This window comes from Podarcis raffonei, chromosome 1, assembly GCF_027172205.1.
Source record: "Podarcis raffonei isolate rPodRaf1 chromosome 1, rPodRaf1.pri, whole genome shotgun sequence".
Taxonomy (NCBI): Eukaryota; Metazoa; Chordata; class Lepidosauria; order Squamata; family Lacertidae; genus Podarcis; species Podarcis raffonei.
The window spans coordinates 48,360,900-48,374,839 of NC_070602.1; the positions used below are offsets into that span (position 1 = coordinate 48,360,900).

General features: G+C 41.7%; 1 protein-coding gene across 2 annotated transcripts; it reads right to left on the bottom strand.

Moving 5' to 3' along the window:
• Nucleotides 1-1,295: 1,295 nt before the first annotated feature.
• Nucleotides 1,296-9,400, bottom strand: PIGH (phosphatidylinositol glycan anchor biosynthesis class H). Of its 2 annotated transcripts, none has more exons than XM_053385389.1 (4): nucleotides 8,903-9,392; nucleotides 4,120-4,329; nucleotides 3,521-3,604; nucleotides 1,296-1,808 (listed from the first exon to the last, which is right to left on the bottom strand). In XM_053385389.1, exons 1-4 carry the CDS (start codon nucleotides 9,080-9,082, stop codon nucleotides 1,728-1,730), a joined length of 555 nt encoding a protein of 184 aa, XP_053241364.1. In that variant the 5' UTR covers nucleotides 9,083-9,392; the 3' UTR covers nucleotides 1,296-1,727. The 2 variants fall into 2 exon arrangements, with proteins under 2 accessions (XP_053241364.1, XP_053241373.1); XM_053385398.1 differs by lacking the exon at nucleotides 1,296-1,808 and adding an exon at nucleotides 2,186-3,430 and having other exon boundaries at nucleotides 8,903-9,400.
• Between the last annotated feature and the right edge of the window lie 4,540 nt (nucleotides 9,401-13,940).

The following is a 13,940-nucleotide window of genomic DNA, read 5'->3' on the forward strand; positions in this document are numbered from 1 at the left end:
ACAGATTTGTAGGATTCCACTCTAGCAAAGTTTATAAAATTCAGTTGTGAACAGCCCTGTGCCCCTAGCTGGAAATTTGCTGTAGCACAACAGTGAAAAAGAAGACTTTGTTTTCACAACTACTCTTTTGTACATAAAAAACTATGATGTACTGTAATGCAATGATGGTGAAGCTAATAAACTTATGATTATCAATAAAGCAGGAGATTTTTCTTTCTTTCATTGTTTTATTTGTTACCTAGCTTTTGGGATGGTGTAAGCAGATGCAGCAAACATTCTATGCCAAACACAGGGACCTATTTCCTCTCAGCTGAACACAAAAGAGCCTACTGAAATAATGGGGGTTTCTGCTGGTAGAGCAGCTTTAACAGTTGCAGCTGGATATCAAACCAGTTCCTTCCACATTTTAACAAGACAACTGTAGTCTACAACACATTCCTTCAGTAAGAATGTACTTCTTTGCCTAGAAATCAACAGGGAAAACTGAACATGAGTTCCATCAGTGACCTCTTCATGTGATGGCACTTCTTTGAAATCTGTCAGGCATTTGTGGAACTATTCAAATAGCTCTCTTGACCCCATGCAGTCTGTGCACCAAACTTGTACCATGAAATTGTGATGAGAGGGGTTCTCTTAGTGGCTATTCCACAAAGGTGCAACTCACTTGATTTGAAGACTTGCCAAAGCCCATGCCTGAATATTATGTGGCATTTTGGGGGGAGGGATCTTCTTTAGCCTGGACAAAGCAGATTTGGGATAGCTTTAACTCAGGATAGTATTCTTATATGGTGGGTCTCTTAATTATCAGTGTTGTTTCCTGCCCGAAGGACAAACTAAATAAGGGAATGGCATCTACTATTTGGCAAATTTCCAACCAACAATTCAGGCAGCTAAGCTTAGGGATTGTGGGAGACCAGCATGACTTCTGACACTTTCCTTGGGAGGAAGCAGTTCTGCACCTTCTCCATGTCCCATGACCAAGTGCTTTGAAATTTCCCTTAATTTCAAAAGCAGTTGTCTGGCTGGATGATGAGAAGTCTGTTTTTCTTTGAAGTTAGATGTGAGGTTCTCTAGACTCTGGCCAGATCTTCCATGTGTACTGGAAAATGTCCTTACAACATATGAACTTGGTAAACACAGGTTATCTTGTTACAACACAGGGTACAACAAAATGCTTCTAAAACAACTAGTGAAATTATGTGTTTAGCAGACATTTGTATCAAATAATATCAATGGCTAATGACAAACCTAAGTGCATAAGTAAGAATATCATACAGACACTGAAGATATCACAATTGATTTTAGTAAATAATGTAATGGTGTTCTCAGTTTCTCATCTTCCATATACTTGTACTAACGTGGCAGTTTCCCTGTCCATCCCATTTCTGCTGAACCTTCCCTGTAGATTTCCATTCACATGGTAGAGTTAATTATTTACAGAAAGTTTATAATCATTCTTACGTCATGTTGAAAAAAGAAAATGTGGGGCCCAGTTTAGCCATTTCTCCACCATAACATTTATTCAAGATTACACACTCAGTCCTTGCCCATGAAAGCACTCACAGTTTTCAGTTCTCTGGTGCATTAGAATCCTCTGCCATCTAGTTATCCACATGGTCAAGTCCATTAACATGCTTGCAACAAGTGCCTTCCCAACTATTTTTTTAAGAAAAGCTTGGTATTTTAGCAAGTTTTCTACCCAGATAAATTCACTTTAAAAATTGGTGTCAATATGTCTTCCTCTGCTCCAGGATTTCTTGGCAGCTTTTGTACACTTGGACAAGGCAGTCTAGACGTGGCTTGGAGCTCTATATATAAAGGAGACAAGAGAGACTCAAATGGCTGAAGAACTGCAATTGCAGCTGAAAGATAAGGAGGGCTTCACCCAAAGCCAGCATGGCTACAGGAGGAGAAAAATAAAAAAGAAGGTCTCATCTAGGGATGGGGAAGAAATTTGATTTTGTCTGCATTTAATGTGAACCTACTGAATTCCCACTTACCGAAAAAAATACACAAACCAAAACAGCTATGTTTTGAAATTCGCACTACTCTGAATTTTGCTACGCAATTCTTCAACCAATGTGTACAAAAATGCACATCTTAGAGAAAAGTGTGCATAAAATGCACATATTAGTGAAAAGTGTGCATAAAATGCACGTATTAGTGAAAATGACACACAAGATTTATTACGGGAGATTGCTTGCATAAATGTATACATCAACATTTAACCCAGGCACACACACCTGGTGCACACAGACACTCACCTCGCACTGGCACATACACCTGACACACCCTCACCTTTTTCTCTCATACATGCTCCTAGACACACTGAACCCAGGCAAACACACCTGACACACACACTATATCTCTCTTACCTGACATTGGCAGCACATGCTCATAGTCCCACCCTATCTTCTTTAATTCTACAAGTTCCTCTATATGAATCCAAGTTCCCTGACTGGCTATACTGACAAAAGGAGAGAGAGAGGAAGGCAGAAGAGCCAGTTTGGAGGGACCAAAATGCTACAACATATGTTCTGTTTATGTGCTTATTTTATTTCTTTTCTGGAGACAGGGTATATGTCCCTGGTTTGCTGATGGCTAGGAGCTCAAAAGAGCAGATCGGCTGACTTGAGATGATGGACAAAAGCAAGCTGGAAAATGAATTCTCCATTCTCTTTAAGTAAAAATGTACGGATATAAGCAATGTGGAGGAGGGGGGTGGGGAAACAGGGTTGCCCTTTCTGAAGAACATCCACTGCTGCAGAGACTAGTCTGAACGATCAGAGCAGTGATGTTTTAAAAGGCCTAACTTCTTAAGTTTTATCCAAACTATGCCTTCACTGATCTGGTCAGCCATAAAATAAATAGTAGCCTAGAACTCCACCCATGCTAACACAATAGAAAGGACATAAAATTGTAACTTTCTACTACTACTGTGCTGGGCCAAAAACTCAGAAATATTTCTGTATTTAACTCCTCACCTCTGCGGTAATTTCCCACTCCATCCCACCCACCCTTTGCTCTCTGAGCCCTAATGCCTTTTGAGCTGCTGAAAACAACTCTTAGTGTAAAGTCCATTTGGAAGCTTTCTTCTTGCCACTGAGTTTCATAGAAAAACAGGTTAATTTAGTACGTGATTATAGAAGTGTTAATTGGCTCAGTGAGATGGTAAATTGTATTCTTTAGAGCTGACATAACTGAGAAAAGCAAGGGCTTAAATGCACCAAAGGGTGACAAGGGTTACCGCCCCACCTACCTGGGCAAGATCAACTATCCAGAAAGTTCAGCAGTTAATCCATGCTCAATTGAGCATGTCACTGCTGCGTCTAAGGTGCACTGAATTACAAACTAACAGCTACTCTATGTTCTTGGACCCAGGATTGAAAGGAAGATCACGTAAAAAAGTGTTGTGTAGCACTGCAGAGTTCTGAAAATAAGAGGCCACAGTCAGAGTCTACATGGCCTAACAAATATTTTCTACCGTTTCTAACACTCCTGTGCACTTTGATGGACTCACCTGGAACAATGGTACTACCTCTGACACAACATGCGGTTCCACGGGGTCTTGGAGAAGGATGCACAGGTAATAGATAACCTTTTGCTACAAAAACAAACAACACACAAATATAACAATGAGAAAGTTGTTCTGTGCTACCAATTATAAGATTACAACTCTGGTACAAGAAATCGCTACCCACATCTTTATCAGGATGATAATTTCTTCAAGAAAGGATAATGATATCCTAGAGTGGCCAGTAAGGTTTCCTTAGGTTAGAGCCACCTTAGAAATTCTTTTTTAACCAACAGAGAAGAGAATCAAAGAATTTTCCTGGCCCCACCACCCATCTGCCCACTGAATTAAGAACTTAACCCCAACACAGTTGGGCCAGGTCTGCAGCCATCCCTCTCCCACTGAGATCTGTTGGTGAGATTCCATTTAGAGTTGTCTTATTTCAAGGGGAAAGATCAGCTGGTCCTGAAGAACAGAACAGAGCCCTTGGCATCTGACATGGGGAAATCCTTTCCAGACCCCCCCCCCAAAAAAAGCAGCCCTCTGGTTGCTGAAGAAATGAGATAATCAGCAGCATAGTAAAAGAAGTGGCATATTAGGCTTACCATATAGATGGCTTCGTTGATGACCACATCTTTTACCTGGCTTATCTCTATAAAGGTTGTACTTTCTTTGCCAGATGCATAGGATGAAGTCATCTGTATTCCAAGTGAGCCAACAATAAGCAGAGACTCCTGGTCAATTTTCACAAAGTGCAGGTACACAAGCAAGCCTATCAGTGTGACAAATATAGCAGCAGAGAGCACCGCACTGTTCTGTAATAGAAACCAAGTCAAGAACATTAGGCCAAATCCTTTAACTGACCTGTTCTCTCAACTACTGATTTGAAGACATGATCATGACAAACTTCCAAAGGAACCTGAAGCAGCCTAACATTCCAGCTATTGAACAATATGGAATGAGATCATAAATACACAGCAATTGAATTGTGCATTATGCATGTGCCCTTCATGTCAAAAGGTTAAGTATAATCATCTTTATGCTTAGAGATAAAGAGAGGGAAACAAAATCAATCATAGATTAATCTTATGAAGTAGTGTAATGAACATAAAAGAGGCCTGAACATCTAATAGACTTTCCATAGATAAATATAAAAATAAAGAGAATGGACTTTCACCTCTCTCACCTGCACTGTTTATCTAATTGTATTTTAATGGTTCCTGTTCATATATGTCAATTCAATTCAAATTCAAAATCCTTTATTAGGCATATCACACCTCACATTAACAAACAAACATCATATACAGACTGTATAAAATACGGGCTCAGCGAACACAATTTATCCCAGTCCTATTCTTAACTCCAAAAAATAAATCAATGTACATAAATAATATAATACAACACAGCAACATCACCTACCATTAAAAACCACTAAATCTCTTTATCATGGCCCATTCTTTCTTCATGGACAGCACTTAAAAATTCAGCCGTTATTGAAGTAATTTGATCATCGCTGTCCGCCAGCAGGTCCTGAACAGTTGGTTGTGTAAAAAACTGTCTATTAAATTTTAGGGCCTCAAATAATTGTCTTCTGGCATAGCTGCCAAAATCACAGGAAAAGAATATATGCTCTAGAGTATCGGGTTCCTGTTTTCTGCATTTACAGAGACGCTCTGATTCTGGGATAGCTAAGTATCTTCCTCTCACTACCGCCGAGGGAAACATGTTAAATCTGGCCAACATAAAGAGCCTACACGATTCATGTTTCTTCAGATTTGTCATGTATCCCTTTTGGAAATCTCTACACAAAGGGAGATTTAGGTGGATAGGAGAGCAGGTGCTGTGCTTTGCAACCTCAAGCATGGCGAGAACACTTTTTTCTGTGAGGGTCTTCCTGATAATTTCCCATATATCTTTGGGATCAGAGATTTCAAAATCAGTTAGAGTGAGCCCTATCGAATCCAATTTTCTCCTACAAATCACTGATAGATTGTAGATTGCACTATCACTTAAAAGATCGTAAAGTATAGTATTAGGGGATAGGGCTCTATAATGGAGGAAGATCCAATATTTCAAGGTCCTCAGCCATGCTCTTACTGATAAAGGCAGTATTCCCAGCTCACAACATATTGTTTCATATTTTACAGAGTTTGCAAGTCCTAATAATGACCTCAAAAGGGATGCGTGAAATTTATCCAACCTCTTGAGGTCACCTGAAATCCACACTGGTGTGCCGTATAGAAGTTGGGCACAGAGTATATGTATTATTGGTAAATGAAGATAAATCAATTATGTTTTAAAAAGCACATGTAAACTCCATTAGTACAGTATAATGTAAGAACATGGGGTACCAAAAAATATAAAAAGGCACCAACTTTAACAACTATAGGGAGAAATGAGATATTTTAGAGACGATGCTGGCACAGAAGACCATTCTTTGAACATATCAAACCACAGGACAGCTTTTCACTTTTTTTATCTTTCTAAAAAGAACATATAGGGTTTTTTCATGTACTTCTTTGTTTCTGGAATACTCTTGTGTAATTTAATATCTTCCTGACATATCCCTTTTTGTAAGCTACAGCACAGCCTTGGGATTGTTGACATTCCCAAAAATTTGTCCATCGGATTACAGTCCTAGTTAATAATCCTGAACCGATCAATTCAGAGACATGGTGGGTAAACATAACTTACACAGCAAGCGCTGTACTTCCCCCTGAATATGAATACTTAGGTAAAGTTCTACACAACCCAGAATTTATTTCCAGCATTTAGAAATATAATTTAGTTCAAAACGTTACTGTCTCTGAGTAATTGACCTTCTTTTATAGACGAGGTTGTTGAAGCTCAATACGACTTACTCCCAAGTAATTGTAGTCTAGCTTACCTGTTGTCTACTATTTTAAAACATGCACATTCTTATACTGAGGATGTGCAGTAAATTTACAAGCTGCTACAATCAGACCATGCTAGATTTTCAAAAATCTTCTAAATCCAGGAATGAGAGAGCAGAGAAGGCAGGGCAAGACTGGATCCCACACCTAAACATACTTAACTTTGGAAAGATACACAATAGGGCACAGAAAAGGCAATCAGATAAGGCACTATCAGGTATCCTGGCAGACAGGAGAGAAGCAACACACTCAAATTTCTGCTGGGGACCACCTCTTTCTGTGATGTATGCATGATGTTTGGGGGTGGGGGTGGTCTTGAGCTACAGAGCAGGCAATTCCAAGTGTCTATATAAGAGCTTGCACACCAATGTTCTGGGTCCCTCCTCCCTCCTGCGTTGGGGGGGTGAGCACCCTGTTGCAAGAGTTTAATAAAGATCAGGCTTACTAGCTGCTTTGCTTCTCAATATTCTCTGGTTGGCCTCTGTTACAGTGGTACCTCTGGTTACGTACTTAATTCATTCCAGAGGTCCGTTCTTAACCTGAAACCGTTCTTAACCTGAGGTACCACTTTAGCTAATGGGGCCTCCTGCTGCTGCTGCGCCGCCGTGCGATTTCTGTTCTCATCCTGAGGTAAAGTTCTTAACCCAAGGTACTACTTCCAGGTTAGCGGAGTCTGTAACCCAAGGTGTTTGTAACCCGAGGTACCACTGTATTTTTCTCCTACCAATAGAGAACCTACATAAGGACTCTATATGGGCTCTTGGATACCCCATAAGGTAAAGGAGCAGTTTTTTCTTAAAACGCTTAACATTGGAAAGATACACAAAGGGTCTCTCCTGTTCTTTTGCTGTGGTACTCTATTCTCTGCATGATTATCATAGGCTGCATGCTTCTAGGTACTTGGACTAATTTAGGAAATAGTGTTACAAAGGTTGCACGCCATCCCCAATCTCTGCCAAAGCAATGCATGAGATTCCAGAAGTTCCAGGTGCTCACTCAAGGTTGTGTTTCCAATGAGAATCAAAATATGGTGAAGACTATAGTGTCTTTTAAGAAATATGGTTTAATTACACATATTTACCACTGAGTTTATATGAAAGAGGTGTAGCTCTTACAGCATTGTCATTTCAAGAGCAGCTTGTTCTTCATAGCAGCCCAGTAGTGCAGCCAGAGCCATCCTAAGCACCATCCCTTTGTCCTTGCTTCCCAGCCAGCTCTCATAGCTGCTGTCCTTCAGCCCCCACATGGTGTTCTCTCTACTTCCTTTCTTGATCCCAGGTGCCCCCTGCTCCAAGCAACACCTCTCCACCTGCCTGCTATTCCAAGCCTAGTTTTTAAAAGGCACATCTTTCCTGTGAGCATAGCCTGCCCCCTCCCCCATTTTTTAATCCTAAACCTTTCTCTGCCCACAGTAAGCATGGCAACTGTTTTGCACAGACAAGGATTTCTCTGGGATGGGCCATAAACACCTTTTGTCATGTTAACAGCCTCTATCTGAGGTGAGGCTTTGGCTTGGAAAGGGAGCTTAGCCTGTATTTTTCCATTGGCCTGGAATTCTCCCTTCAATACACCAAATATTATCTAAATACAGTGGTACCTCGGGTTAAGTACTTAATTCGTTCTGGAGGTCCGTTCTTAACCTGAAACTGTTCTTAACCTGAAGCACCACTTTAGCTAATGGGGCCTCCTGCTGCTGCTGCACCGCTGGAGCACGATTTCTGTTCTCATCCTGAAGCAAAGTTCTTAACCTGAAGCACTATTTCTGGGTTAGCGGAGTCTGTAACCTGAAGCGTATGTAACCTGAGGTACCACTGTACAACTGTTCATTCATTCTACCATTTACTAACAGACTCCGATTCCCTAGAGCTATGATAATATTTATGTGTCAGAGATAAAATACTATTCTAGGAACAGGACTAGATCTTCCATAGAATCCCACAAAGCTTTCTACTGCAATTTTCTAAGCCTACTGAGACTTTTTCCAAGTAAGCATCATGCACAGGTCTGCACTGTTAGGGATGAGGTTGCTGGCGAGCAGAAGGAACTTATTCATAGTTACTGTGGAGATTAATGTGCAAAAAGGGCCACACACCCCTTTTGAAAACTCCATTGGTTAACCGCATCTCAAAACTGGAGAAACATAAAAGAACAGCGCTGCTGGATCTAGTCAAGCATGCTGTTCTCTCGCTGCCTAAGTCGACAGAGACTAAGAAATCTCTGCCTGGCGCCTTCTGAGCAATTGTGAACAAAGAGTTGCGCTGCACGGCTGCAACCCTTATGCACCGTGAATCGGAAGTGAGTCCCATTGGATTAAATGGAACTCACTGCCATACACGGGGGTCGGGAAAGAAGGGGGCGGAAGAGTCGCGGAGTGAAGTGGCTGCTCTAATACTTGGGGGCAACCCTCAAGCGGGACGCTTAGGAGTCCCCGTCCCCGAGCTACCGGCACGTGGCGGAGCCCGTAGGCAAAGGGCGGCCAAAGCCTCTTCCGTACCTGGCTGAGGACGAAGAGCCCGTAGGCCACCAGCCACACGGAGCACGTGACGGCGCTGAGCGAGCGCAGCTGCAGCCTCGGGCAGCGCACCTGGAACTCCCGGCAGGAGGCGCTGTGGTGGAGGCGCTGCAGCGTGATGCGCTCCCCGGACAGGGCCAGGTACCCCTCTTCCTCCGCCATCCCCCTCTCCAGGGAGCGACGAGAACGCCCCAGCAGGCGCGCAGAGCGGCTACCACCGTCCTCCCGCCCGCCTTCCGCTCTAGTTTCCGACCAACTCGATGGTAGAGAGGCTCCGCCTCCTTCTGGGCGAGGAGCTGTCTCTTGTCCTGGCCGCCCGGCGAACGAGGAGGGGATGTTGCTCTGCGAGCCTCGCCTCCCAGCCCATGATATCTTTCCGCGCTTTTCTTCTCATTCCCAGGCTACACCTAAGCTGGCCATTTGTCTGGTCCCGCTTCGGCAGGGACCAGACAATGCCTGGGACTCAAAGAGACGCGCAAAATGTAAATTCTGAGGTAAAGGAAGACGGATGACGTCAGCAACTAAAGTTACGTAACGTTAAGAATCCCAACAAAATAAAATTTAATTTTTTTAAAAAAATCCTTCCAGTAGCACCTTAGAGACCAACTAAGTTAGTTATTGGTCTGAGCTTTAGTGTGCATGCACACTTCTTCAGAAAGCTCATACCAATAACTAACTCAATTGGTCTCTAAGGTGCCAGTGGAAGGATTTATTTTATTTGTTTTGTTTTGTATTGTATTGTTTTGTTTTGTTTTGACTACAGCAGACCAACACGGCTATCTACCTGTTAAGAATTCCAGTTTAAAAAGGAAAAGAATGCCATTTTATAACTTCTCCCGTCCCTTTCTTATTCTTAAAGGTAAAGGTAAAGGGTATTTCAATATGAGTAGCAAAATGAGAGTAAAGGTAAAGGGACCCCTGACCATTAGGTCCAGTCGTGGCCGACTCTGGGGTTGCGGCGCTCATCTCGCTTTATTGGCTGAGGGAGCCGGCGTACAGCTTCTGGGTCATGTGGCCAGCATGACTAAGCCGCTTCTGGCGAACCAGAGCAGCGCACAGAAACACCGTTTACCTTCCCGCCGGAGCGGTTCCTATTTATCTACTTGCACTCTGACGTGCTTTCGAACTGCTAGGTTGGCAGGAGCAGGGACCGAGCAACGGGAGCTCACCGCCAACCTTCTGATCGGCAAGCCCTAGGCTCTGTGGTTTAACCCACAGCACCACCCATGTTCTTATTCTTATGCAAGTCCAATTCTTCTAGCGGATTCTCGGGCGAATACTGTGGCAAAGAATTTCAAGTAGACTCTCGGAAGAAAAAGCAAATTCCCCACAATTTTATTTCATATAAGCTAACCAAGCTATAGCTTAGAGCCCCACTTGTATTTCACTATTAATATACTTCTTAATTATATTTCAGCTCAACAATTACTTTGATAAAATACATATTTTGTTATGTTCAAATGGCTTTAGATACCTATTAGGTCCATAAATTACCATATAGCATATATTCAACACAAAAAAAACAGCAACAATTTGTTGTTGACAAAGGACAGCTGGACATATAAAGGGCCCCATTACCTTCAGTAGCTTAGAGCCTCATTAAACCTAAATCCAGCCCTGAGCGGGGTAATAAAACACTGAAAGAGAGTAGGCTAGTTTCTCACACAAAAAGTTAGAAGAATAATGCCTGGACACTTTTCCTCATGCCTCAGTTTCTGCAAAACTTGCTCTTTTTTAAAAAAAGAAACAAACAAGCTGGGAATCTGGGGGTTATGGTTCCTTTGGGGTGGGGTGGGCTAACTACCCCCTTCCTCCTGCACCCTGTATATCATCCCCAGCTTAACTAAATCAGGAGCTCATTGGAGACGAAACTAAAGTATTTTCTTGTGGGACAACTAGCGTGCAGACGTTCCTGGAAAGATGTGCAGTAATGCTATATGCACAGTTACCTGGGAGTAAGACCCACTGAATGCAGTTGGACTTAAGGTACTTCCAGGTAAACATGGATTTCACTGTTATTCAATTGTAATCTTCTCCCGTGGATGAAAGAAATAGAAGGGCTACCTTCACTGTTTAGAGTAGAATCAAACTTGCTATTTACACCAAACAGCAACCTCGGAGTTTACTACCATGCCAGTTGCATTAGTACATCTATCAGTTTCTATATTAAGTTGCATATAGACTTACGAAATTCATTATATTGCTCTGTTGTTTCAGGTTTTCTATTAATTGTAACTTTTTAATGTGTGTTATGATGTGATAGACGTTTTGCACTTATTTTGCAATTTCTATCTTGTCTGTTTTATATACTTAACAAGTCTAGGATGTATCTTTACCATAAAAAGAACATGAAATACATTCATGTTCTTTAAAATTTACATGAACAATAAATAAATAAATATCCAGTGTACAATTTAAACAAAATTCCCAACACCCTTAACTAACTACAGTTCTCGGGATTCTTTGGGGAAGATGTGCTCTAAATAAGCTTTAAATGTGTGGTGTGTAAACAGCTGACATCTGGAGGGTGACAGATTCCCAGACTCTGAGCTGCAGCCTACAGGGTAGGTTTGTTTTAATTACTCTGAATTATCCACTAGCAAGTCATGATAATTACAAGATTGATTGGTGTTTTTCCATGCCCTGAATGGTAGGTTTCCATGAAGTGAGGAATCTAGTGCTGATTTGGAGAGTGCATAGTTGTGTCTCAATATAAGGTAGTTTCTTTTTTTTTTATTAAATATTTATTGGCATTTTCCAGAAACACACAACAGACACAAACAAGAAATAAACAAAACAAAAAAAAAGAAACACAAAAATACATAATATTCAAAACTAAACAAAAAATAGAAAAAACACATAAAGTTTCTGATACTTATTATTCTTAACCTTATTTCTCAGACCTCCTCACACCTCCCCTTCTTGTATTCCAATTTAAATTGTCAGTTCAGCAAGTCCTTAACTTATTTCTTTACCTTAACTTAAACATTTGTTCTAACATACTATTGTTTTACTTTACTTCTTTTTTCCATTTCCTCAATTTGTTTTTAACAGCCTTATTTTCAATTAATTTAAAAAGAAGAAAAAAAACCAATTTTACCCTATTAAAATCACACATCAATACTTATACCCCATTAATTATTCTTAAACCTTTCTCCTAAAGTCGACCAAAATTTCCCTTCCACGATTTACCCAATTTCCTTACCACTAACAAAATATAAAAAAAGCAGATTATCCTTATGTACCCTTTGGATTCCCAACCTCCACCCACCCTTTTCCCGGTTCCAGTCCCCAACCAATATCCATCAGTCTTTATGTTATTTATTTAGCCTGGTGATCTCACGTCCGAGGCCCTTATATCTCTCTCAGTTCCTTTCTGCCGGTCTCTTTGATAGTCCTTGATGTTAAGCCCCAAGTCTCGGAGGGGCACCGGCCCAACAGAATCCATGTTGCTTCCAGCCAGTCCTCCATACTTAAAAGCAAAGCCTATGGGGTGCTCCAACTCTTGTTTCAAATTTCTTTCAGATCCAGATGTCCCCAAAGCTCCAGCTTTCACCTTCAACAAATTTGTAATCCTCAGGTCTTCAGATCTCCTCCAAAGGGGATCTCTCCATTTTCCAGACTCCCATTCAGACCAGGCTTTCCACATCCAATTTTTATTGTCCTTTTTTATCATCATGTCAGGCCTCATATTGTAACTCTCCTTTAACTCCTGCAAATCTCCTGCTCCTCCTTCATTTTCTTCAAAAACAACATATTGCTCCATCATATCTACACTTTCAGTTTCATTTATTTGTTCAGTTGAATAGGCTTCCTGTTTCAAGTCCTTATCAGGCTCAAAACTGTTGTTTACTGTCCAGTGTAGTAGTGATACCTTTGTAGACAAAGCATTGTATTCATCTTGCAAGTTTCCCAAGAGAACGAGTGCTCTGTCCAATTCTGCTTGGATTTTACATACTCCAGCCATTTTTGTGATGTAGTGTCCCTATTACCCCTCTAGGGGGATTTTAGTTCCTTAATGTTCCTTTCAGCTCAAAACCAAAAGTCCAGTTATTTTGTATCAGCCTTTCTTATTTTCAACAAGTTATACCAAGTAAACCAGCAAAAACAGCAGAAACAATGTTCTCTTTTTCCAGCTGACAACTAGCTGACTAACAGCTCACTTGACAGCTGTCAAAATCTTCAATGCAACAGGCTTTCTCATAGGACGTTCCCGGGTCTCGGGGGGGGGTGAAATTTCAGCTCCCACAATTCTTTTTATCCTCCAGTAAATCTTCTTATAGTGTCAAAACCGTGAAGTCAGGATCTTTCATTGAAAACAAGAAACAGATTCTCTCGACCTTAGCTGCCCAGTCCTTTGCTTTAAATTGTTTACAAAGAGGGGGGGTGGACTTCCTTTTTAGCCCCTTCCCGCTCGTTCCAAATCCAAAATTAGAAATTTTTAAAGTTCCAATCTCCGTATTACTCACGGGTTTATGTTTTAGAGTCCAATCGGTCTTGGAAGAAGTTGGCGCTCTCTGTCAATGGCTTGCGGCTTCACTCCGTAGGCGAGGGAGTACTCTCAGCACCACGCCTCACCCTGCCTCCGTTCCGAAGCCTTTAAAAAGGCTCCGTCGCGGATTGGGGGGGCGCAAATGGTGCCCGCCGAGTCTCTGTGTTCACAGGCATCCGCGCCTGTGATTTTAAGGGTCTCCGCTTCGCCGCAGCGGCCAGACCCAGACGCTACGGAGCCGATTCCCTCCGGAGCTCGGAGGGAATCCGCCATTAAACAATGGCACCAACCCGGAAGTCCCCAATATAAGGTAGTTTCATATCTTTTAATCTAACTCAGAGGAACCTATGAATTAGGAGTATGATGACATCTAGAGAAAACTAAGTTTGTGGAACTATACTGAGGCTGCAATGCTATACCATTTTTCTGGGAGTAAACCTGGCTGAGTAAACCAGTAGGACTTACTTTTGAGTGACACATTTATATATAGAGAGAGCAGACTTTTTTCCAGGGGGGTACGCATACCCC